The sequence below is a fragment of the Vigna unguiculata genome, chromosome 6 (assembly GCF_037176805.1).
Source record: "Vigna unguiculata cultivar grain cowpea cultivar isolate G323 ecotype 2 chromosome 6, ASM3717680v1, whole genome shotgun sequence".
Lineage (NCBI taxonomy): Eukaryota > Viridiplantae > Streptophyta > Magnoliopsida > Fabales > Fabaceae > Vigna > Vigna unguiculata.
In genome coordinates this window covers 42,293,500-42,319,877 of record NC_140797.1, presented here as the reverse complement: position 1 = coordinate 42,319,877, position 26,378 = coordinate 42,293,500, and the positions used below count along the sequence as shown (strand labels likewise).

Here is a 26,378-nt window from a genome sequence, read left to right as displayed (position 1 = left end):
TAATACTTTATCTTTGGAAAAAATAAAATATTTATTATCTTATTGTACAAATTAAGAGAATCAAAATGCATTTTAGTAGTGATAATGTTGATATTAGCTATGTTATGCAATATGCAAATAATATTTGATAGATTATATGTTGTAATTGATATGAATAGATAAAATGTTTATGAAGTAAAAGAAATATATATATATATATATATATATATATATATATATATATATATATATATAATTATCTTTGACAAAAATTAAATTTCTAAGTAGTAGATTTGAAAATAACTACTATATTATAGTCAATGAGAAATATAATAATAAATACAACATAATGCGTTTATTAAAAGAATATAAAATAAGTACAAATTACAATAATTAATTGATGTTAATTTATTTTAGTTTATTATTATTATTATCCTATGTAAAATTTCTCTATGAATATAAAATAATAATAGTACGCATGAATTAACATTTTTCCGGTTTTTGCTATCGAGAAGTAAGAAAAATAGAGGTGTATGAATAGAAAAACTATAAATTTGATTACAGAATCAATAGAAAAATGATAGAAATAAATTTAACTACATTATTTTCTCTCTTAACTATATATAGTACAAGGTTTCCAAGATCATGATGATTCATGTGTATGAATGAGGTTTTAGCTGAAAAAAGGAAAGAACACCAATCTGCAAACATTTCATTCATTCAAGGACAAAGTGTCCTATTACTATTATTGACATCCAATGAGTGTGAAATGGGGAAGAGATGGATGGTGACTAGGGAGGTTTATATTGATAACAATACAATGGTTGTGGAACTTCTTGAGAGTTGAGACAACAACCCAAAACAAATTTTACGTATGATCATATGATCATGTTCCTCTCTTCCCTCTTTTCTCAACTAATGGAAAAAGAATGTGAACACATATATGAATCCGCAGGTCTTGTACTGTTGATGCTCCTTCATCAGCTATCAAACATTAGATGTGGATAGGACTTCCACAACTAACATTAGATGTGTTATCAGTTGTTGGTTCTTATTCTTTGTTCCTATTCTCAAGGTAAAATGAATGCAATTGTATTTGTTGACTCCTTAAGCAGCACTCCTCCACCTGAAAATTGGCTTCAAGATATGAAATAAACTGCAGGAGATAAACAGTCCTCTGCAGAAACATAAACATCACGGTAGAACTCAACCATTACTAGAGCAGGACAAACCTGTGATTTGTATGTCTTTGACAATAAATCTCCACATTCTCCAACAAGTGCTTTTTCCCCTCCGGCAATTCTGGCTAATTCTGAAATAGAAATATCTATTTCTTCTGCCTGAGTTTGACATAGTTTTATTGTCAGTGCAACATGCATTATGTGCAATTTAACTTAACTGGACATTCTCAAGTGTATTTTTCTTCAACTGAATTTTTAGAGAACCTCACCTTTTAAACCCTATATGGTTATTAAAAGTGGTTCAAATTGGTCAGTTCGACAAACTGAATGGAAAACCAAACACTTAATTGGTCCACAACCCTATATACAGTCATTACATATGGAAATTTTACTTAGTTTTCTTAATATTTATATCAATTTATTGCTTGCTATATTACATAAATTAAATCTATATTTTATTCTTGCACATTCAACCACAATTTAACCAATAAACAGTTAAGTGACCTTCACCGATTTAATTACTAGCCCAAATTTGACGACACTGATCAACCTTTTAGGCTACAACACTGAGTAAGAAAAGTAAGGAGAAGGCTCCATTCTTTCATTTTGTCTCACCTTGGGCACGAATCTTTGGATGTTGGAAATCATTGTCTCCAACATCTTCAATGCTGAATTAACAGCATCCCCCACCTCTCTTACATCAACCTGTGGCATAATATATTTTTGTGAGTTTGACCTTGCACAATTCCCAGTGAATAAGCATATTAGAAACAAAATAAACACCATCAGATAACAAACAAGCTTGAGATGGGGATTAGTAATCATACTCTAACATTCCCACCAACTGGAAGTTGCACCGAGGCATTCACTAAAGCCTGAATTGTTTCAGTAATCGAGACTGAATATTCTTCCGTCATAGTAGACCACTCATCTAGATATGGAATCTGTAATTTAATCCAAAGAAATATTCAAATTGCTGATACTGATTATTACTGTACATATATATAATTAAAATGATTACTCATAAAGCACACTTGGAGAAGAAAGGCTCCTTGATCATTTGACTAAATATCATTGTTATGGAATTAATGGGTATCATCTACTTAATTCGACTTCAGCACACACACACACACATATTAATTGCATGAGTTGGTTACGTAGGAAGGTCAACAAACAATTGTTTTTTCTTCACAGACCGGAAACATTGCTCTTGGGACTTGAATGAAAATTTATAAAAGTAGCTTTCAGAAGTATTGGTAGCCTTACGTGTGCTTCAAGAATACTTGTCAAAGTCTTTGATCTCCGCAAAAATTCCAGTTCAATGCGTTTCTTGTTTACAGACTCACGCATTTCTGATATTTTCATTGCTTGGGAATATAGTACTTTCTGCAAGGAACAAGAAGAGGAAAAATAACAAATAGTTTAGTGAAATGGATCAAATTGTACAATATAGTCACATACTTTAAGCTAATAAGCTATATCTTAACCAACTGAAAATACTGAGCAGTTTATACCAAGACTCACTACTCGAAAGTAAGTTTATACTTGTCCAAAAGACCATATCAATTTTGCAAAAGTATAATTTGAAATAAAACAAGACTCAAAGTTCAGTAAATGAAGATGTGATGGACAGTTCAGACTCGGGTCAGCAAGGGAGCACTAGAAAAAACTTATTTGAACTTGTGCAAACAGTTTAAGAATATGCTTTTTGTTACTTGCAACAGAAAAAAAAAAGAGAACTACAATACACTAGAAACAAACAGAGACGTATTCCTTTGTATTATTTGCTGTTCACTATAACTAAGCCATAACAACACATCACACCCAATCGCATCCAGTAGTCACAACAACCACAAACAAACTCATAGCTATGATGTAACGTACTCCGGGGAAAAAATTACTTTCACGGCACAATCAAAGCCCCATTACCCCAAGTCCAGTTTTTGCAGTGTAACTAAAACAGTGATCCACCTTCTAACTCACAATCAATCAACCTTCCAAGTATCCTCTTCTTGTTCTATCCCTCTGGACTAAGAATCATGATCATAAAAAAAACTGCCTAGCCAGATGATTGCAATTTTCTGTTGTACCATCACTACCACGGTAACATTTGTAATTTACTGGCAAGTAAGAAAGTGAAAGGGTGACTAACCTGGCTTTCTACTTGCTGAGCCTTCATCGTGGTGTGCCCTTTGGCATTGGCAAATCTCCATTGCAAATAACGATTATATAACAATCTAAGGGAATGCACATCTTCCTGATGACCGGACCCTTTCTTCCCTCTCCTCACATCCACTGCTGGCTTTAAACTCTGAGGAGGAACAGGAGGCAAACTAAGCCCCCCTGACTTAGCCAACTGATTTCCATTCCCATGCTGTTTGGAGACTGAAGAAGGAGGCTGCTTCTCAGTTCCAGAAGAAGGCAAATTAACCGACCGTGACAATGGCGAAGGGTGGCGAAATTTCAAGTCCCCACTATTGCTACCCCCAATTATCTCACCCACAGACAAATTGGACTGAAGCAACATATCCCTGTCCCCCAATTCAGGAAGTGACTGAACACTGCAGTTCACCCCAGAATCATCACTGGAGCAAGCAGCATTAGGCTTGGCCTGATTCAGTCCACTGGCTTGCATCAATTTCTCAGCAGCTGAAGCCATGCCATTTGCAAACCTATGATGGTGATGGTTACTATGGTGATGGTGTTGTTGTGAGAGTCTATACCTCGAAGACACGTAGACCGAGGGAGTGGGAGTGCCAGGCCTAGAAACACAAGGTGTGGAATTGCCGCTACCGATTCTGCCAGAACACGATTTTGAAGGGTGTGGCAGAACCTGTTCGTGTCCGTTGTTGTTCTCTTTGAACAGCTTCAAGGAACGTTGTGGTTGTTTTCTCTGAGAGACGGCACATCCCATTGGAAATGGGGTTTCGGAGTTCTCGTCGGCCGCGGCGGAATCGGGATCTGTCCGCGGGCGGCGCTGCACGGCGGGGGACATGAACCGGGAGCTGACCTCTCGGACCCTCGGGCGGCGCTGGTGGGGAGGCGGAGGAGGGAGCGGAGGGGCGGTGAGATCAGGGTTGTCCTCTTGCATGATCTGAACCTGCACCATGGGAAACCCCAAATGGATGAGAATGGAGACTTAGGGGAGGGAACAGTGGTGGGTGTGAAAGAGATGAGGAGAAGTTTTGAGTGATTGGGGGAGAAGAAGGAAGGGTTTGGGTTGGAATGGAAGGAGAAGTAGCCGTTGGGGATGTGTGTTTACGTTGTAACGGTTCTAATTTCAAATATCGATAAAGAGTTTTTTTTTTTTTTTTCTTTTTTATGTTAGTTTTGGTTGTGTGTTGTTGTTTCGTAATGGGTAATAAATAATGCCACTTGTTTCTCGTCAAACATATTTATTTGTATTTGGGATAGGAGCCTTTCTGATTGCTGCTATGGCTAGCCTTTGGTTCATTTATAAAACAAGGTTGTTCATGTTCGTGTCAATTGGATAACGAATAAAAAAAGGAAAATTCGATGCACGGTATGAGGTATAATTGTGGTCATTTTATCTTGTAGAAGAATAAAATATAAGACTTTTTACTATTTTTTTTTTTTTAATTTACTGTTGTAGTTATTGAATAAGGTGACTTTAGAGAGATGAAACTTTTGGCTTTGACCTGGAAAGAAAAACTTATGATATAGCTTAAGAGCTGCCTTCCATCATTAGTTGAAAAGCAAATAAATGTAAATCATTAGTGAATTTTATTTTACTTAACAAATTTATGATTTCTTCCCTCTAAAATTATATTTTTATTCTATCTTTTTTATACTCCATATATCAATATTCTTTTGTAGTTTTTAAGAATTTTTTTTAAAAAAAGCTAAAACTAAACTTTTTTTTTTTATGAAATACAAGATGAAAATAATACTAATTTTTCAAATATTACAATAACTATATACATTTTAAGTAATAAATTATGATAAAATTTCGGGTATATTATTTATTAAAAATGAAATCAGTAAAAATGTAATAAAGTTGTTCTAATAATGACTTTTTTTAAACCAATACTAGAACGTAACAATGTGACTGAATGTGTTTGGTTATTCTTTCCTTGAGTAGTTTATTTAGTTCTAGTTTGGTCTTTGTTACACCGAAATTTTTGTTCCAAAATCAATTCTGAAGTTAAATTGCTCGAGTCTGCCACTTCGCTTGAGTAAAACTTGTGCAGTAAAAACATTCAAAACATAACTACTTCATTATAAATCGTCCCTTTTAACTAAATTTAACAAAATGAAAAGCATTTAAGATTTAAAATGACACTCTACTAACAAATAAACATCTCAACGTCCTGAAAATTTACAAGTAATGTGCTTCTGCGCAACTACCATTCACCACTCTTAAATTACCTGTAAAAGGACTCATCCGTAGTCCATGATGTATTTATTTTGTGGTATAATTTTCCATGACTGTATTCATTTTGGGATGATATAATTTCACTGTCACAATGGTGGGGTGAACACGAATTTTCTCTAAGTAAGAAAACCTGTATAAATGCATGTGTGGTGGGTGAGATCCAAATTATAAACCTCCAACTTCATGGCAGAGGAATATGCTAGCTACATCTGCCGAGATGATGTTGTCCAAACTCCAACCTAATGAGATTTCACATTCTCAATCGTACAACTTGGAATAATGTAGGAGGTAAATTAGATCCCTGTATCGTGTCAATTCCTACGAGCTATCTATAAATTGCGTGACGGAAATTATGTACAAAATCGCATGCAGTATGTTGTCTGGAAGGAATCATGTCTAATAGCGGTTCTGCTCATGAAATCCCGATCTTGTAGAAGTAAAAGGCTCGGCTGTCAAAATCAAGAATAACAAATTGCGGGAATATAGTTAATGTCAAAACAAAATTACTTCACACCTAAAATACTCGTTACCTTAAGAAAAAATAATTATTTTAAACACTTCTAAATACAAACTATACTGAATACTCAACCTAAGGATGTACAAACACTTCTAGCCGTATCACAACTACTCTACATACTTGTAGACTCATCCTATAAAAAAGAATTTACTTTTACTTTTTTTTTTACACTAACTTACTTATACTTTTTAAACATATATATACTGATAGAAATTGGAATTCCACAATAATTAAACAAAACTGTACAAATTCATAATCATTTTTAAACATAAAAGTTCTCCCAATTTAATATTTATTAACTTTATATGTAATATTTTTTTATTAGCAATTTTATATGTAATATCTAAGCCACGTGTTGTCATATGATTTTCAAAACCTATCATATACCCATGTCTAGGTCATATCCTTGCTTCCTATTCCTCCTATTTACTTCATTAATATTTCAGTGAGAATGACAATTTTCCATAAAACTTACCTTCATCATCTTCATCTCCATTTTGAGTTGTAAAGAATGGGGTCAGGTAGTTTTTATCAAATGCTGTAAAGGATGCAGCACTGCAATGAAGAAGCAGAGAGAAATTAGACTGGCAATATCATTACATACCTAGCCATATTTGCAGTTTCAGAACATATGCAATACCTCTTGTGGAATTCTTTTAGCTTCATCTTGATTTTGTTCCCTGAAGATGACTCTTCATTGTAAGGAGGAGCAATATAACCATTGTTTCCATCAAAATTCTTGCAAAAAAAAAACCAAAATACATTATTTGAAAGAGAATCAATTAAATAAGTAGATTCATTCAGTTAAATATTATCCATTGTCAGAGTCATTTTGGGACTGTCAGAATTCAGTGATCTAATTTTGTAATAAAACAAACAATTTGATATTAAAAAATCATTACAGGACATGGAGACTTAAAATTAAAATCACACACAATAAGAACTTTGCAAGTGACATGAAGCATGATTTGCCCAGCCATCAGTTTAGCATGGGATAATTAAACCAAACACTTGCTACTTGGTTGGGCATGCTTGGCAAGTAGAATTCCATCAGCCAGGGAGATCTTTACCCTCTACTTCATAGGCTAGGAGTTTCTTTTTAGTCTCTCTCCACAATCGAGTGGTCAATAACTTCTATTTTGGACGAAAGTCATTCATAAATAATCATAATTTCAATGCATGCTTCCACTTCTTTCTGTACCAAATGTAGCATATTATTTCTACCAAAAGAAAGTTGTCCTCCCAAAAGGGAAAAGTTAATTTTATACATAGCTATAAACTAGATCCACCCAAATCTTAATAGTCAAGAAGAATTCCCTTCCTGCATGTTTCTGCTAATTAAGAAAGCAAAAGACCCTCTCATCCTACATAACTTCACTAAATGACTAAACCAAAATGATATATGCATGACTGACTGTTAAGTCATAAAGCCCAGCTACTATCTAGTCTTTCATCTTCCTAATAGCGATGTGTGATGCTTCCAAATGCAAACTTCAGGGTAAAAGACGTAAGAATACACAAAAAACAATGTCTTAAATGGTATTATTTGTTGTAAAACTTACTGTGATAGTACCAATTGAAGAAGACAAAGGGCTATCATCATCACCACCTACAACATCTAGAGCTTCCAGCATGGTACCTGTCGAACCACCAATTAGCAATACCTGAAAAAATAATGTTTGGTGTTGAAATTACTGCTCAGGGATGGGAATTAAAAAAAGCTGGGGATAAAAGTTACCTAGCTACTAATAACCCGAATATGAAAATTAAATGAATAGGACCAACCTTTAACAACACGTCACTGATCTTATATTACTCATCCACCTCACATTCTTATCTTCCCTACACTCAGTTTTTGCCCTTATAGGCACTGTGTATGCAAATAATATTTATAATGTACACGATGTACAACATGGTCAAGTACCTTACACTACCGCCATATTTATTTTTTACAGTAATTAGTTTAGTGGATGGACAAGAGTGTGCCTACCGTCAAGACAACTATAGCAGTAGTTGCAGTAAAGATGGTCTGTCCATGTCCTTCTGGAAGATCATGAACGGATTGCAGAGCAAGCGCAAAAGCCATTGCTCCTCGAAGTCCTATTCACATGCACAAGGTAAACAACTTAGGCATGACATTATAGAATATGCCAGAGGCAGGAAGCGGTTCATTTCATAGACAGAATTAATCAACCTTTCACAGTAAATTACATGATTTATGTGTTATTCAATTTCTTACCACTGTACCAAAGCGCCCTCTGATGTTTTGGAGGTATCTTTCGATGACTGGGTCTAACCAGATTGACCAAATAAGCACAAGAAAAGACATTTGCAGCCCTGCACGTAGCAACCCAAGAATATAATTTACAACTTCTAAGAGAAATGCAAAAGTATAAATATGCTTAAAATGCATACAAATCATTGCTGTAGAGAAACTATCCAAAATGCCAGAAATGAGCATGTGTCACAGTAATCAAAAACATAAAATGATATCAATCAGTATAAATTAAATACCTTGCAATTCCGATAAATATCTGAAGTGGTTATTATATGGGTTAAGGAAGAAGCACCGACAAAAGAATAAAACCCTAAGGTGATATAACTAACATATCACTACACTTCCAATTTGTGGGCCAAAAAGGATACAATGGAGAAGAATATAAATCCAACATGTGACCAGCTATGTTGCTCCATAGCAATATCAAAGCCCATGTATATAAATCTGTACAACATAAGACAAAAGGTGTGCACATATCATTCAGAGGAAATGTCTAAACACCACAGGGTAAGAAACACAAATGAAATTCTCCTTACACAAATGTTTCAGCTAAAGATGATATCAACTCGAAAAAGGCTGAAGCAAATCTTTGAGAACTTTGTGACAAATTGGAATACGTATAATGCTTCATGACCTAAAACAAAACACAAGAATACTCATAAAGATGTATTAAATGGACATGAAACACAGAATATGTGTGTGGTGTGTGGATCAAATTACACCATGTAAGTTATGTCAAATGTTACACTGTTCAATATCTTGCGCTTGGATCATATTTTTTTTAAAAGTCATTGTTAGATTGAAAGTTTCTATCACATAGATCATATATACAAAACTTCATATTAATCTAAAATTGCTTGATGCATCTTTTATATAGATTAAGATTGAAGTGATTTTCAAAATATACTAAAATATTAATAATTTAATTGTCTTGTTATTGTGGTTCAATGTTAACAAAATTACACATAATAATCACAATGATATTAAATTATAATTTAAAGCTTGGATTGACAAAATTCACATTATATATAAAATTATTAACGGTGCAATATTTGGTGACCAGTGTAATTTAATCCCTCCTCGAATGTGTGTGTAAATAATATGCACTTACTATTCCAGTGAACAGTATTGAAACAATACCAGAGAGACCAAGGCCTTCAGCAAGCATGTACCTAAAAATGAAAATATTTTTGTATTGACTTACATCATGAGTGAAAGTTGAGAAAATTGTATGAAAAGTATGAACAAATGATCCAAGAAGACATCTTACGAGAAATATGGGAAAAGGACAAATAGACAGCTCTCCAAGTTTTGAAGGCTGGATGGAACCATAAAATTCTTCTAATCAGTTTATTCCAAACATGATGTAATCATCAAACAACAAATCTTCCCGTTGAAAACTAATATAAAATACTTACTTGTCAATATCTAATCCTGCATACTTAAATAGGTTCTGGTAGTCAAGGTTTCACAATATATTTTTACTTTTAAATCTGAAAAAATTTCTACTACAAATATATAGGACAATAATGGATTTCAAAGGATATCAAAGCAGATATAAATCCAACACCGACACCTGCAAAATCACCAAATGAATCACAACTAAGGATTAGCATCTATGATGCAAAGTTAACAAAATAAAACTAGCCCTTTGTGAGGTCCCCCCACTCCCCTGAACCACAACCAAAACAGAACATTTTATAAAGACCAACCTGCTGACATTGACCCTACAAAAGTCTCCAAAAACCGAACAACCACCATGAATAAATTTTGTCCAGATGGATGAGCTTTAACAGATGACATGGTCCTGCAAAGTACGTGCTTAAGTTAAAAGTGAACCTTAATGATATTGGTACTTCAGATAAAAGCCATATACTTCAGAAGTTCAAATACCTGTACAAAGAAATTGCCATCTGCCCATAACACAAGAGGGAGGGTTACCACAAAAAGAAATAACAAATAATTCGTTACAAAAATAATGGAAAAGATCAGCGGATTAGCATTATCTATCTTTAACAATATCTGCACTGCAGCAAAAAAAAATGTATATTCTCTAGCAACAGGAACTTACTGCATCATTCAAAACGGATTCCCCAAAAACCAAGGCATATAGATTGACATCAGTGCCCAGCTCCTGCAAATAACAAAGGTGAAGTTCCAAGTTAGAAATTATATATATCATATGATATAGATTTATTGTGCATACAGTCAGAATTATTACGAACGAAAACAGAAGATGACCTAAGAAAATAGGAGAGCCCAATGTTTAGTGGTCAATAGCAAGCTCTAACAGGAAAGTGGAGTGGGCCTAGGCCACTATGGGCCTCAAATAGCGGCCGAAGTAGCAAGCTTTTACAAGATATATATAGCAGCACTACCATGATAAAGGTTTAAAGGCATTACCCCTAGAACTATCAAAGGTGGATGACAGAACAGCGAAATTCCGCCATATAAAGATACCATTGCAGCAGCCTATGGCACTGCTGAAACAGACCTCCCTTCACAAATTGCCTGCGGCAGTTGGCAAAGAATTCACCACACCCATTCCACCATGGTGGCCATGGTGCTGCCATTTAACAGCATTGCCTCAAACATCATTGTTTGGGGTGGTTTCTTGGAGGTAAAACATTCCACAATTTACCACTGTTTTGACCTTAATTTCTGCCAATTTTTTACTGGCCCTAGATTGATGGTGATTTTGTGAGTGTAAACTTTAATAATGGTTTATCCTGAATTTCTTTTATTTGGTGGTTTTGATTATTACATATAACTGTAGTATAAATTATTTAGTTCGTCTTATAATATATACATATATATATATATATATATATATATATAATGGAGGTCATCCCACTCTTGCTTTTACGAACCGCAATCTCAGGGTGATAACTATGGTACAAATCCCTAATGTGATTCATAAATTGGCCACTTCATCCAGTTTTTGATGAGTTGATGGTGTAGAATATTATAGATTTGTAAGGTTTTAAATTTTCCTCACTTAGGCTTCATGTTATTTTCCTGCTACATACTATTGATGAAAATATGCTATATACTGATATCTTTTGTGATTCATAATTTATCTGTCATTATACTAAATGTTATGATAATCTAAACCAATATTTGAACTTGTGTGAAAAATGTAGAAACATGGGCAAAAAAAGCAGACATAGGAGGGAAAGCTAATCAACCCAGGTTATTGACGTTCTGCTGCCTTTTGTATTGGACATGCATACTGGATTAAATTAAAGAGCCTTATGGATCACAAACTAGGATATATTGAAACATGCTAATGGACTAACAGACTACAGGTATAAACGGACGAATTACAAAATAAAGAGGAAAATCACCTGGAATATGGACAAAACAGTTACAGGATCGGTAGCTGATATAAGAGCACCAAACATCAGGCACTCTACGAGAGGTAGCCTATACATTAGAAAGAGCAAACCACCAAGATAACTGCAGCGTAGAGGAAAAATAATTAGCAATTAACTGAAAAAATTCCTCATACAATACAATCAATAGCACACTATGGCTGCACTATAGTAGAATAGTGGAATGGAGAGGAGGTGCCCTCAACCGCTGTGAGATTCAAATATTAGAGTGATTTTCAACGGCGGCCATTGTGGCCCCGATACTGGAAAAAATGGATTTTTCTGCGGGATAGCAGAACTACCATGATACAGCCTTCAAAAAACCCATTGTTACCCTTGAACACCATTTGTGGGGGGTTTACAGGTACAATATTGCTCCAAAAAGTAACCTTTGTTTTTACCTCTGTTCCTAAACATTTTAAAAGACTTCTTTTTCACGTGTTATTTTTTCTTCTCCTTCCCAGCTCACATTAGGATAATTATTATTATCTAATTTGCTATATTCATTTTCCATTATTTTCACTACCATGTTTCATTTTTTGACATCACTATCATATTTTTATTGGTTCAACAGTGATGGTAATTGTGTTTTAACTTGTGAGCTATTCTTTATCATGAATTTCTTTAAGTAGAATACGATATTTAATATGCATTCTAACTAAGGTTTAAAACCTGCAATTGCAATTTCAGCCTCAAGGGCAAAATTCTTAGGATTAGTGCTACCACAATTATGACTGCATTGACCGCATTTGTCAACAATATACCACAATATCAAGGATTGCAGCGAAAATCCTACCACTAACATGACCACAATTTAAAACCTTCATAACATTTAAATGGTGGTCATCCTGCTTCCCTTTATCTCTCTATAGCATTTTCAAAGTTAGTTGATAAAGACCACTATCCAAGATTCAAGATTGATAAAGGTATGCCTGGATGAGTTTCACCATAAAAAGTTCTAAGAAAAAAAAAACCAAGAGAACTTATATAAAAGAACTTCTACAGATTAACCTAATAAGAACGCGTATCAGTTACACTAAAAGAGAGGTAAAAAAACTTACACCAAGATACCCGTAACAATTGAAGCTATAAAGGTGCCGAATATAGCAAATGTGACTATTGCTCCAAAATTCGAGAAAAAGGGTTTCTGCAAATGAATAACCATTAACACTAAATCAAAAGGCTTGTCTTTAGAGATCAGAAGACCCGTTTGGGTACAGGCTAAAAGAGTTTCTGAGAGCTTCTCTACTGAACATATAGAGCGATTCTTTTTCAGTAAACAAATTCTCAAAAGATGTTCTAGCTTTGTAGACAAAAGACCACAGTGGAGGAACTCACAGGTGCGAGACTGAACCCGGACTGAGTACGAGGAGTCAAGAAAAACACGACATAGGGTAACCACAATACATGAATAAAACAAATAACTAAAATTTCGAGGGAAAAAAAACAATAACGGTATCTATCAGAGGATATAATATGATAGGAGGTAGCAGGAACAGGAAGAAAAACTCCTCGTGAAAATTGAACCACGCCCTGTACAAATTTCACATTCCAAATGTCAGCTCCAGAAAATAAACTCAAAGAACCAACAACGGAGTTTATTATCGGTGAAAATAACCTGATACTAGTCTCGGTGTTCGAAATGTTTGCTAGAATGCCAACAATTAACCCTGGAGAGTAAAAGTTGTTAGGTTAAAAAAAGGGGACAAAGAAAAAAAAACAGGTTGAAGAAAGGGAAGGGAAGGTACCTATGAGAAGAGAAGCACTGGCTTCGGGGATGATGTAAACCTTCTTGCGACGGAGAACGTGGCCGAGGACGAAAGACAGGACGAGCATCATGATCTGCAGAAGGATTCCGACGCCGGCCGCTTGCTGCTCCTTGCCGGGAGCCTTGCGAGCGTCGGCCGGAGAAATTTCAATCTCCGAAGCCATTGTCCTTGCCGGAAGCAATTAACCGATTGCTTCCGATTGCGTTTGGATCGCTGAATTCTTGGCGAATCAGAACAGAACGCGGTTCTCTCAACAACTCTGTTCTGATCAGATTCTCTCTTCCAATTTCTTTTCTCCACTCTTCTTACCTCTTGGACTCCGCCTCCGCACGAAACCAATAAATAATAGTAAAAAAAAAAATGTACACACAATTTAACTATAATATTTTTTTATGGTGCTGTTCAATAAGAAAATGGTAAATAAAACTCTAAATATAAATTATTCACCCCTTACGATAATTTTTTAAAAATTAATGAGTATAAATTTATTCATATCATAATATTTTTTATAACTAAATTTGTTTTACATTAGTTTTTGGCTTGTCAACCTTTTTTTCACATTACTAATTAACCGTCCAACAATTTCTCCCCACACATATTAACGATTTCACCTTCTAAAAACACTATATAATATATAATATATTATATATATTTGAATCTAACACTGTTTCTAATGAAAATAGTAATAAATAATATTACGTGAAATAGTTTTTATTTAATTAATTAATAATGCAAAGATATTTGTAATTAGTTATGCATATTAAACATTCTTTCCTATTATAAAACACAGGCGAGTCAATGTTTCGTTTTTGTCTGTCCCATTTCGCGTGCTGAGTCACGTAACCATAAAAAGTGCACTCTTGACTTTTCCTCACAGTACTAGTGACAAAATAAAAGTGTTTCTACTTTCTATCTTAACAACTTTATTTAAGATAAGAAATGTTTTTTTCTTCTTTTTGCGTGAGGTTGATTGTTTAATTGGCATGTAATTTGATTGTGGAAGTTTTGCTCTGTTAATTAATAAGACGTGTTTTAAGTTTAGAAATTGTCATTCTAAAAGTAAATAAATTTAATATATATTATTGTTATAAAACCAAATATTTAAAGTTTACATTTTCAATATATATACTATGTATATAGATTAAATTTATTTTATAAAAAAATTTAGCCAAAATTAAATACAAAGTGATGTTGAAAATTGAATATTGTGTTTGATTGTATTCATCAAATTTTACAATTTTGACTGAGAAAAATGAAACTTCATAATGAATATCTAAATCAACTATATATATAACTAAGAAAAGAAAATAAAGTACTAAAAAAAACTTAAATTGCTCATACTTATTATTTGGACACTTGATCATTTGATTGGTTTTTTCATCATTTACTCACCTATGTGTATAAAATACTTAAGTTACCTATGTTTATTCTACATACACGTGTCATCTTAATTGTTTTTCTGACATTTTAGATGTATTTCATTGTTTCTTTGTTTGTACCTGTGCGAGAAAAAAATATTGTAATTGTTCATAGTACTTCTTTGTTTCGGGTCATAGGCTGTTGGAACCAAATTGACATGATGAGGCTATGGATTAGTTTGGAATTGATGATTGAAATTCTGGCGTTGAAGAAATTGTATAACCTGAACTCTGTTTGATTTAATTTGATGTTGTTTATGGTTTGAATGCATTGATCATCGCGTTGGTATTTTGTATTTTGTTTGAACATGGATTTGGATGGATGCAGTTTATGAGTTTATGGGCTTCTGCAGGATTGATGCATTTTGGCTTTGATAGTATAAGAGAAGCACACGGTATTTTGACACTATTTTTTTTTATTATTATTTGACGCTATTTCTTATAACTATTTAGAATTATCAAAATGGGTTGGAACTCGCAAGTTAATTCGGTTCACCATAAGTTCGAATCGGATTGGGTTGAAATTTTTACAAATGGGTTGTATTTTTTTTATTTTGTATTTGGATTATATTAAAGTTTATTTAGATTTTAATTAGAATTATAATTTAATTTTGATTGAAAAAAAAATTATATTTTTTTTAATTAAGTGAACCCGTGAGTCAACCCATTTAATTCGTCAACTCGTGGTGGGCCGGACCGGGTTTGAAATTTTTTGGCTCGCTCAAAAGTGAGCCGGGTTGGGTTGGCTCACTAAATCATCTATTCATAGTGGGTTGAGCCGGGTCGGGACGGATTACCCATTTTGACAGTTCTATAACTATTTACTTTTTTTTTTAAAGTATAAAAGTGAACTTTTGTTAAAATTATTTTATCCCTATATAAGTTGTCAAATGATCATCAAATGGTGTCAAACAACTTTTTTTATAAGAGAATGGATTTGTTGTGGTAATATATATATATATATACACATATGTATATATATATATATACATATATATATATATATATGTGTACATATATATATATGTATATATATATATACATATATATATATATATGTATATATATATATGTATATATATATACATATATATATATATATATATGTATATATATATATACATATATATATATATACATATATATATATATACATATATATATATATATATATATGTATATATATATACATATATATATATGTATATATGTATACATATATATATATATATATATATATACATATATACATATATGTATACATATATACATATATATATATATATATATATATATATATATATATATATATATATATATATATATATATATATCGGATCATGCTTGCACCAGCATCATGGTTTGAATATGATATAGTCAAATATGGATGACATCCTTTTTACATATGCTTACTCCAAGACATGTCTCAAAATGGCAAGGCATTCATATAATAAATTGATACAGGGGTGTGTGACTTTGTGATTAAAATTTATACTTATTGTTATTGTTTGATATCAGGATTGATGCTTGTATGGACCGATGGATAGCATTTTGGGGAGTTCCTATTTGTGCTTGCTCTTTCTTCCACAAATACGCAGTTTATGTTTTTTCTAGTGGACTTTATATTACTTTTTATATTTATATTTTTTTTATATCCACAATTTCATACAAACACCGATCACAATTTTTTTTAAAGTTATTTAATTCTCACGTTAAATCTCGGATTTATTTAATAATTAATTTTTTTTCATTCAAATTTAAACAAAATTTGATTATCACATTAAGTCTTCTTCACTTACTTGGTAATTAAATCTCTCTCTCTTAAATCAAATTTAATTATCATGATAATAACTAAATCTTTCATGTTTTAATAAAATTTGATTCTTTAGTTAAATTTTGGACTTGTTTGATAATTAAATTTTTAACTTTTTTAACTAAAATCTAAAATTTGATTTATTTTGTTAAGTCTCATATTAATTTCATAATTAAATCTTTTATTTTTAAATAAAATTTGATTATTATATTAAATGTCGGATTTATTTGACATTAAATCTTTTGCTTTTGAATAAAATTTGATTATCACCGGGACGAGTAGAGTGCTACTATTTTTCTGACACGTAATCTACTCTCAAATTTAAACTGGTTTGGCAAATCATTTATTTTTAGATTTTTCATAGTTTTTCTTTTTATAAGTCTAAAATTTAGTTTTTTTTTTTTTAAATTGATTTTGGTCGCTGTCTCGTCACAATTTCGCGACTGTGACAATATTGACAATAAAAAAGAATTATGGGTTTGGTAGAGTTAGTTATAACGAAATTTCATGGTTTAGTAGTTGAAGTAGACATGGATTCGAGTGTCCTGTGGTAATCATAGTAGAAGCAGTGGATGAAGATGATCCAAAACCTCGGTCACAAAATGTGTTCTACACTCAATCTTCGCCACGTGTCGAACATCATCGAAATCATCAACCATTCTTTGCACCACCAAACGTTCACAACCAACTTTTCGTCATCATCTCTCACTCAAGACATTTCCCAAACCAATTCCCTAATCGCCACGCATGTTCGTCGAGGCGATCCTGTATCCGCATGGATCCTCTTCCACTCTCTACGTCGAGCGCGTGCCGACGTTGACGCCTACACCTTCACCTCCGTCTTGCGCGCTTGTACTCTCTTGCATATGTCTAAACTTGGGACACAAGTGCATGCCCAAATGGTCAAAACAGGCGCGGATTCCGGAACCGTTGCGAAAACCTCGCTGGTAGATATGTACTCCAAGTGTGGGTCTTTGGATGAAGCAGTGAAGGTGTTTGACGAAATGGGTCAGCGAGACGTTATCGCTTGGAACGCTTTGCTTTCTTGTTTTTTGCGGTGCGATCTTCCTGTTGAGGCTGTTGGAGTTCTTAGGGCGATGGGGAGGGCGAATGTTGAGCTTAGTGAGTTTACTTTGTGTTCCGCGTTGAAGTCTTGTGCTTCTTTGAAGGCGTTGGAGCTTGGAAGGCAGGTTCATGGCTTGGTGGTGTGTATGGGGCGTGATATGGTTGTTTTAAGCACTGCTCTTATTGATTTTTACTCCAGTGTCGGGTGTGTTGATGATGCTTTGAAGGTTTTTTGCAGTTTGAAGGGTTGGAAGGATGATGTGATGTATAACTCGTTGGTTTCTGGGTGTGTTAGGAATAGGAGGTATGTCGAGGCATTTAGAGCTATGGGCTTGGTGAGGCCCAATGCTGTTGCTCTTACCAGTGCTCTGGTGGGGTGCTCTGAGAATTTGGATTTGTGGGCAGGGAAGCAGATGCACTGTGTTGCGGTTCGACAGGGTTTTACTCGTGAGACTCAGTTGTGTAATGCCCTGTTGGATATGTATGCGAAATGTGGAAAGGTTTCGCTTGCTCAATCGTTGTTTGATGGAATTTGTGAGAAGGATGTGATTTCATGGACTTGTATGATTGATGCGTATGGAAGAAATGGGTGGGGGCGTGAAGCTGTTTTGCTGTTTCAGGAGATGAGGAAAGAAGAGAGGAAGGTGTTGCCGAATTCTGTGACTTTTTTGTCAGTTTTATCGGCATGTGGTCACTCTGGACTGGTGGAGGAAGGCAAAAAATGTTTCAAATTGTTGAGGGAAAAGTATGGTCTTGAACCAGATCCAGAGCACTATGCTTGCTACATAGATATCTTAGGTCGAGCGGGTAATATAGAAGGAGTATGGTCTGTGTATCACAATATGGTTGAGCAGGGTACTAAGCCTACTGCAGGAATTTGGGTAGCATTGTTGAATGCCAGCAGTCTTAATCAGGATGTTGAAAGAGGTGAATTGGCTGCGAAGCATCTCTTGCAGTTGGAACCCAATAAATCTAGCTATATTGTTCTTGTATCAAACTTCTATGCAGCCATTGGCAGATGGGATCGTGTTGATGAATTGAGAAGCATCATGAGAACAAAAGGATTGGTGAAGGAAGCTGGAAATAGTTGGATCAATGTTCTAGGCTTGAACCAACATGCTAGGACGCTATCTGTTTGATTGTTCAGCAATACGGAAGTGAAGCTTTACTGCTATTGGGAGATTTCTGCTGTACTTGCCAATATAAAAGCATCAATAGCTACATTTGATCCGGCAGAGCGTTTCTATCTACCCTCATTCTTTTAGATCATTGGTTACCATTGGATGTCCACAGATCAACCAGTAAGTTACTTTTTCCTATTCCTCCAAAACAGTTCATCTATCCATTCCTTTCACCTGTAAGAAGTGGTTCATATGATTTGATTCACGATCGATTCATCATTAGTGACAGGTTCTGAAATAAATGGTACACTTGTGATTGTGATATGAAAAAAAAAGCCTTGATTCGAGGTCAAGGAACCTCCTGCAGAAAAAGGCAGAGAATAGATGAAAACTTTCTTCTTCTCCTTTCATTCATTCTTTCATAACATTTATAAGACAGAATCAGGGAATAACAAACTCATAACAAACCCACTCAAATAGTGACACGTAATATATCAATATTCCCTCACTCAATCCCCCACGTATCAAAGTTTGTAATCCACTAAATATTTTGGCATCCTGCGAACCCTTGTTGACGTCATTGTGTCAGCTACCTCATTGGTCTGGTGGATGGTGTTGATTTCTTCATTTGGGCCTGTACTGCTATCATTATTGCTCCCTGGGAAAATCACCTTGTCCTCAAGGTGATAATTCAGCTGCAATTCATTCCAATCTTCCCAAGTGGTGTCTTCCGGAGCCAATCCTTTCCACTGTACCAAAACGAATTTTACAGGAGGGGTCGTGGAATTGTCTATCTTCGAATCCAGTATAGCCATAGGAGTAATTGTCGGACTATTACCATGGGTTTCAACTGGCATCTCAACTTGGTGAACAGGAATAGGACCACGATGAGCTTTAAGCACCGAACAATGAAAAACTGGATGAATTTTGGAATTTGAAGGCAGCTCTAGCTTGTAAGCAACATGTCCAACTCGTGCTAGTATGCGAAATGGGCCATAAAACCGCTTGCCCAGCTTCGCATAAGATGAACCACAAACAGAATTTTGGCGATAGGGTCGCAACCTCACATAAACCCAATCATCAACCTGATACTCCACCTCTCTTCGCTTGCCATCTGCACTTGCCTTCATCTGATCTTGTACCTTTTGGAGTTTCCTTCGAAGAGTAATTAGCATGTCTTGTCGAGTTGAAAGTAGAGAATCAACTGCCTCCACTGACGAGGAACCCACCAAATATTGAGGAATCGAAGGAGGCTCTTTGCCATACGTGACCTGAAAAGGAGACATTCCAGTGGCTGAATGAGTGGTTGTATTATAACACCACTCTGCTAAGCCTAAATATTTTCCCCAATCATTCGGTTTGTTGTGAACCATGGAACGTAGATACTGTTCTAAGACCCTGTTTAAAACCTCTGTCTGGCCATCCGTTTCCAGGTGAAAAGAGGTGCTCATGCGCAACTTGGTGCCACACAACCGGAATAATTCTCTCCAAAATTTGCTAATGAAAATTGGATCTCGGTCTGAGACCAAGCTACGAGGGAATCCATGGTGTTTACAAATCATATCCAAAAAAAGTTGTGCGACCTTAAAGGATGTGAAATGCGCGGGTAGCATTCCAAAATGCGCTCCCTTCGAGAAGCGGTCAACAACCACCAGAATGATCGTACAGCCTTGGAAGAGTGGCAAGCCCGTAATAAAATCTAAAGACAAGTCAACCCATGGTTCTATTGGAATAGAAAGAGGTTGCAATAGTCCGGCTGGCCGCTTAGTTTCATACTTGGTTTGCATACAAGTTGCACAGTGAGCAACGAAATTTTGAACATCCTCACGCATGCCTTTCCAATAAAAATTGTGCTGGAGCCTCGACAAAGTTTTAGCAACCCCGGTATGCCCGCTGAGTGGAGTGTTGTGAAATTCCTCCAACAATACCGGAATGAAGGGATTGTCATGATTTAACCAGATTTTGCCTTTGTACAACAAGAGGTCTCGGTGGATGCTGTAGTGCGCCGGAACATTTGAGTCATTTTGTACCTCCTTAAATAATTGAACAAATTCAGCATTTGTAAGGAGAGCCTTGCGGAGTTCCTGAAGAAATAAGAAGCGAGGCATAGATAGAACAAAGAGATGGCTGTCACCAAAATCAAAAGGACGGGACAAGGCATCTGCCACTACATTTGTGCTCCCTGTTTTATACTGTATGGAATAATCGAAGCCCAACAACTTCGATAAATAAACTTGTTGTTCCGGCGTTTGGATGACTTGCGACATCAACTCCTTGAGGCTGCGATGGTCCGTGAGGATTGTAAAGAAGTGCCTCAGTAAATATTGGCGCCACTTTTTAACGGCGCTGGTAATGGCATGAAGTTCCCTGACATAGGTAGATGAACGCATGAGCTTTGGGCAGAATGGTTTACTATGGAACGCTATCGGATGACCCTCCTGCATCAAAACCGCTCCTATGGCGAAGCCAGATGCGTTAGTCTCCAAGACAAAAGGCAAGTCAAAATTGGGTAATGCTAAGACCGGTGCCTCAGTCATGGCTGTCTTCAAGGTGTCAAAAGCGGTTTGAGCTTCACTGGTCCACTGGAATGCATCCTTTTTTAAAAGTGCAGTCAAGGGAAAAACTATGGTTGCATACCCTTTTATGAATCGCCTATAAAAGCCTGTCAATCCCAGAAAGCCACGTAATGCTTTGATCGTGGAAGGGGGTGGCCAATCTAACATTGCCTGAATTTTTGAATGGTCCGGTGCCACACCAGCTACAGAAACCACATGTCCCAAATACTCAACTTGTTGCTGGGCAAATAAACACTTAGTCCCACGCAAAAAAAACTCGCCCTGTATTAATTGTTGGAAAGTCAGCTCCAAGTGGTGAATATGAGCTTCCAGTGACCTGCTATAAACCAGTATGTCGTCAAAAAAAACAATCAGGAATTTACGCATAAATGGTTTTAACAGTTCATTCATAGTTGCTTGAAACGTTGAAGGGGCGTTACAAAGCCCAAACGGCATGACCGTATACTCGTAATGCCCGTGATGCGTGCGAAAGGCGGTTTTAGGGATATCAGCTTCAGACATGCGAATTTGATGATATCCTTGCCGCAAATCCAGTTTTGAAAACCACGAAGCTCCCCCCAACTCGTCTAAGAGCTCGTCGATCGTGGGAATGGGAAACTTGTCTTTGATGGTGATCGCATTAAGGGCACGAAAGTCAACACAGAATCTCCAACTACCGTCCTTTTTCTTGACAAGCAAGACCGGGGAAGAAAAAGGGCTATGGCTTGGTTGTATCATGCCGTCAGACAACATCTCCTCAATTTGTTTCTCAATTTCCGCTTTCTGGAAATGGGGATATCGATACGGACGTACGGAGACTGGTGAGGAATTGGGAATGAGGTGTATTTGGTGATCCATACGACGAGAAGGTGGTAGGGATGCCGGTTTCTGGAAAAGTTTAGAGTATTTCTTTAAGAGGGTCGATATTTGATGAACAGGATGGTTAGGGATGGCTTGTGAATTTCATGAGGGTGTAGTAGGCAGTATACGAATGTGAAAAAAACCTGCAGCAGCATGTGTTTGTAGAATTCGTTTAACCTGTTGAGCTGAAATGTCACTGGGCTTTGGGGGGCCATCAGCTTTAAACTCCACAAATTTCCCATCCTTAACGAACTTCATAGTGAGTTGGGAATAATCGGTGACAATAGGACCCAAATTTTTGAGCCACTGGATGCCAAGGACTATGTCAGCACCACTAATGGGGAGCACATGGAGATTCACCAGGAACTTATGACCCTGAATTTTCAATTCCACCCCTGGACAGATGCTATCACACTCAAGTTCACTACCATTTCCCACCATTACTCGTAGTGTTTTAGTGGGCTGAGTCCCCAAATTCAAAAAACGTGCCATTCTGTCTTGGATAAAATTGTGAGTACTCCCCCCATCTACCAGAACAGTAGTGGGCTGGTTAGAGATGTAGCCCACTATGCGAAGGGCTTCAGGGGCTGGCAATCCAGCCAAAGCGTTGAAACTTATTTGGGCTTCACTTTGGCCCAGATCTTCACCTTCTTGATGAAGCGTACTAGGATCCGCCTCTAAATGTGGGGACTTGGTTTGGACTTCATCTTCCTCATCAACGGCAACTAAAAGAAAGAAACGACCCTTGCATTTGTGACCTGGATTGAATTTTTCTTCACAGTTGTAGCATAATCCTTTCTCACGACGGGCCAACATCTCTTTGTGAGTCAACTTTTTATACTGCGGCTTAGACGAGTTGGGTAGCGGTGTCGGTGGCCGAGAAGGTGTGGGAAGCAATGGCAGTCCCGATGAGGATGATACGGGAAGACGATGTCGTATTGAACGACGTTGGTCATTGAGTTTGTCCTTTTGCAACTTAGCTAACGCCGCGGCCTGCGTTAGAGTCTGAGGTTGCAACGCTTGAACCTCGCGACGAATATCCGGTGTCAACCCAGAAATAAAATTGCTCAACAAAAAAGTTACAGGGAGACCCACAATGCAGTTAGCAAGCCGTTCAAACTCATTCAAGTAATCTTGTAGTGAACCTCTCTGTGTCAACTTAAAGAGAGAACCACGAGGATCCTCGTAATAAGAAGGGGCAAAACGAACCTCGAGAGCTTGAAGAAACTCTTGCCACGAAGGGATCATATTGTTCCGATGCAGCCACTGGAACCAACTGAGAGCTGGTCCCTCCATGTAAAAAGATGCAATCCGAAGTCGATCCACTTCCGGTGTGCGATGATACTCAAAAAATTGGGAGATCTTAAAGATCCAACCCATGGGGTCGGTTCCATCAAACCATGGAACATCCAAACGGAGATGCGGTGTGAAAGGAGGGGAATCGGAGTGAAAGGAACTTTGGGTACCAGAGTGTGGGGATTGTACGTCGCGACTGGAAAGCTGAGAAGCAATGGCGTCCAAACGTGTAGTAATTTCATTTTGGTTAACGGTGAGTTTGAGAATAGCTTCTTCCAAATTGGTGATGGATTTGGAACGGGTGTTGTGGTCTGACATGTTCGCCTCTCAACGAGAGCACCAAAAATGATATGAGAAAAAAAGCCTTGATTCGAGGTCAAGGAACCTCCTACAGAAAAAGGCAGAAAATAGATGAAAACTTTCTTCTTCTCCTTTCATTCATTCTTTCATAACATTTATAAGACAGAATCAGGAAATAACAAACTCATAACAAACCCACTCAAATAGTGACACGTAATATATCAATATTCCCTCACTCACTCCCCCACGTATCAAAGTTTGTAATCCACTAAATATTTTGGCATCCTGCGAACCCTTGTTGACGTCATTGTGTCAGCTACCTCATTGGTCTGGTGGATGGTGTTGATTTCTTCATTTGGGCCTGTACTGCTATCAGATTGTGTCTGACATGTAGAGATGAATGCACCCTAGTGTATTGTAGAATGTATATAGTCAATAGTCAATCTTTTAAAAGTATTGAGTTGTTTGCCCAAGATCAATTATGGCTATTGCTTTTACTGCGTCGCTTTATTACTTGTATAGTTTCAGTTATGTAATTATTGTTGTTTGTTTATTATTTATACATTTCTTAACTTTTGGTGTTCATAATCGCAAACTTACAGTTAATATGTAGCCTTGAATTGTGCAGAGGCTATGGTGGAAACTTACAAAGGCAATAGGTACCAGTCAGAACCTACAAAGGCAATAGGTAGCCGTCAGAACTTACAAAGGTTAATTGGTCTTGGAACACGACCTGAATCAAAATAGAAACTTACTACCCATATGTTTCTTAATATTTGGCATGGAGCTTGCAAGTTCTCCTTCTCAATCTAATGCATTCACACCATGTTTATGAGAAACTTCCATTTGTATTCGCAGGTCTTGCAGTTATTCGGCTGGTAGTTAGCCAATCTCATGATATATTTCATTTGTATCACTGCTTCATTTCATTTTAGTTGCAACTCGGAAGAGGGGTCGATCTAAAATGAGATATTCTCGTGGGTTTTTGTTTTTTGAATATCTGTGAACCAGTGACCAGTCAGTCATCTTTATGGTGTCTACGCAGCACGCAGATCTGTGACTAGGATGTGGTTATATCAAGTTGTGAAAAGCTTGCAAGAAATAACATCATTTGTGTGAGCATAAAGAACTGCTTATTCAAGTGCATCTTCTGTGAAATACTACGACAAACTATGACAACCCTTCGTTTAAATATGGTAAGTATGCAATTTTATGCATTTTTTATTCATCTTTTGAGTGCAATATGCTTCATTTTAATACTCGACGTTTCTTCTATACTGTGATACCTTTTTCTTTATTTTTAGTAAACAATAAGGACAGTTTGGTGCATTATTGCAAGTTCAGATAGGCAACGGAAGGAAGCACATACAGAAACGTCGCAGGATTGTGTTTTGCTTTCACTTTATACCCTTTCTTTGTTTCTTTCCACATATATTTGTATTTAGTGCTGAAGATGCTTTCTGTTTTTGAAAGGAAATACATGCTGTGTACTAATAGTGTAAAATCTGTTTTGTGTTCTCATTCAATCTCAAAAGTTTTATGATTTTTTTTCAATAATTATCTTTAAGATATGCCAACCGTGAATTTCTGATTGATTAATGTAAAAACAATTATTAAGCTCTAAACATAGAGTGGTGACAAAATGCTTTATAACAATCATCAAACTCTAAACATATGAGATTAAAGAGTGACAGAGGATGGGGCGGAGCTACGATCGTGGTGAGGGAGCCATGGTCTTCCCTAATTTTTTTAACTATTTTTGTACACAAAGATAACAAAATCAACTTTCTGATAACAAAACGAAAGAGTTTTCATTTGATTTTAAAATTTCCTAACAATATATAAAATTATAATTTTACAAAATAATGAAAAATAGGTGACTCAATTAAGCGTATTTTAAGAAAAAGATAATAAATATATTTATTCGACAAAGATGGATAACAAAATTTCTAAAAATAGTCTTATAAATAGAGACGGAGGAAGTATATATACTATTTTAAAATTCATATTCATTGGGTAATTAGTTTTAACATTGAAATTATGACTGTTGTTTTATTTTAATAAATTAAAAAGAAAATGAATGAAATGAACTAGAACAAATATTCCTTTACTTTTAAATTTTTTTTAAATACTAGAAAATATTCGATGGTCTTGATTTATTTAGAAATTGAAAATATTTTTAAAATATATTAGCACGAATAAAAAAAATATTGTAATATATTAAAGTATTGGGTTTTTTCATATGAAATATACTGTTATATTATTATTATTATTGACAATACTAATAATAATGGTTGCTTTAACAATACGAGATTATTGGTGACCGAAACCTTTAGCTTGTATTTTCTTGTTGTATTTCTTTTTTCAAGAGATCAAATTATCTTCAACAATAATATAATACCTTATGAATGTCTACAGTAGTGAGCATTAATAATATATTTCAATAATTCAAACA

At 35.7% G+C, this 26,378-nt stretch overlaps 2 protein-coding genes and 1 pseudogene across 13 annotated transcripts; 1 reads left to right on the top strand and 2 right to left on the bottom strand.

The window, feature by feature from the left end:
- Positions 1–670: 670 nt before the first annotated feature.
- On the bottom strand, positions 671–4,431 carry LOC114187504 (protein ENDOSPERM DEFECTIVE 1-like). The gene is made up of 6 exons (XM_028075766.2): positions 3,313–4,431; positions 2,427–2,546; positions 1,988–2,104; positions 1,776–1,865; positions 1,212–1,319; positions 671–1,105 (listed from the first exon to the last, which is right to left on the bottom strand). The coding sequence occupies exons 1-6, from the start codon at positions 4,267–4,269 to the stop codon at positions 1,031–1,033; spliced, it is 1,467 nt and encodes a 488-aa protein (XP_027931567.2). The 5' UTR covers positions 4,270–4,431; the 3' UTR covers positions 671–1,030.
- Positions 4,432–5,443: 1,012 nt separating this feature from the next.
- On the bottom strand, positions 5,444–13,806 carry LOC114188688 (sodium/hydrogen exchanger 6-like). The gene is made up of 22 exons (XM_028077284.2): positions 13,474–13,806; positions 13,344–13,395; positions 13,199–13,258; positions 13,064–13,088; positions 12,787–12,872; positions 11,699–11,810; positions 10,423–10,485; positions 10,245–10,264; positions 10,064–10,158; positions 9,899–9,927; positions 9,770–9,801; positions 9,622–9,669; positions 9,463–9,523; positions 8,888–8,985; positions 8,720–8,795; positions 8,588–8,607; positions 8,313–8,410; positions 8,064–8,173; positions 7,636–7,737; positions 6,714–6,811; positions 6,549–6,628; positions 5,444–6,005 (listed from the first exon to the last, which is right to left on the bottom strand). The coding sequence occupies exons 1-22, from the start codon at positions 13,655–13,657 to the stop codon at positions 5,953–5,955; spliced, it is 1,602 nt and encodes a 533-aa protein (XP_027933085.2). The 5' UTR covers positions 13,658–13,806; the 3' UTR covers positions 5,444–5,952.
- Positions 13,807–17,255: 3,449 nt separating this feature from the next.
- Positions 17,256–25,480, top strand: LOC114186873 (pentatricopeptide repeat-containing protein At5g66500, mitochondrial pseudogene; annotated as a pseudogene). Of its 11 annotated transcripts, none has more exons than XR_014995924.1 (4): positions 17,256–19,091; positions 24,537–24,611; positions 24,969–25,119; positions 25,228–25,480. The product of XR_014995924.1 is annotated as a pentatricopeptide repeat-containing protein At5g66500, mitochondrial pseudogene, transcript variant X10 (transcript). The 11 variants fall into 11 exon arrangements; XR_014995920.1 differs by having other exon boundaries at positions 24,782–25,119; XR_014995922.1 differs by having other exon boundaries at positions 24,537–24,633.
- Positions 25,481–26,378: the final 898 nt, after the last annotated feature.

Coding starts and splice junctions, on each gene's coding strand:
- LOC114187504 (XM_028075766.2), bottom strand. CDS start 4,269: ATGGTGCAGGTTCAGATCATGCAAGAGGACAACCCTGATCTCACCGCC. Junction 2,547..3,312: donor CTCAGCAAGTAGAAAGCCAG/GTTAGTCACCCT, acceptor TGTTCCTTGCAG/AAAGTACTATATTCCCAAGC. Junction 1,106..1,211: donor CAAAGACATACAAATCACAG/GTTTGTCCTGCT, acceptor GCCAATTTTCAG/GTGGAGGAGTGCTGCTTAAG.
- LOC114188688 (XM_028077284.2), bottom strand. CDS start 13,657: ATGGCTTCGGAGATTGAAATTTCTCCGGCCGACGCTCGCAAGGCTCCC. Junction 13,396..13,473: donor CAGTGCTTCTCTTCTCATAG/GTACCTTCCCTT, acceptor TTTACTCTCCAG/GGTTAATTGTTGGCATTCTA. Junction 9,524..9,621: donor GTCCTTTTCCCATATTTCTC/GTAAGATGTCTT, acceptor TTTCATTTTTAG/GTACATGCTTGCTGAAGGCC.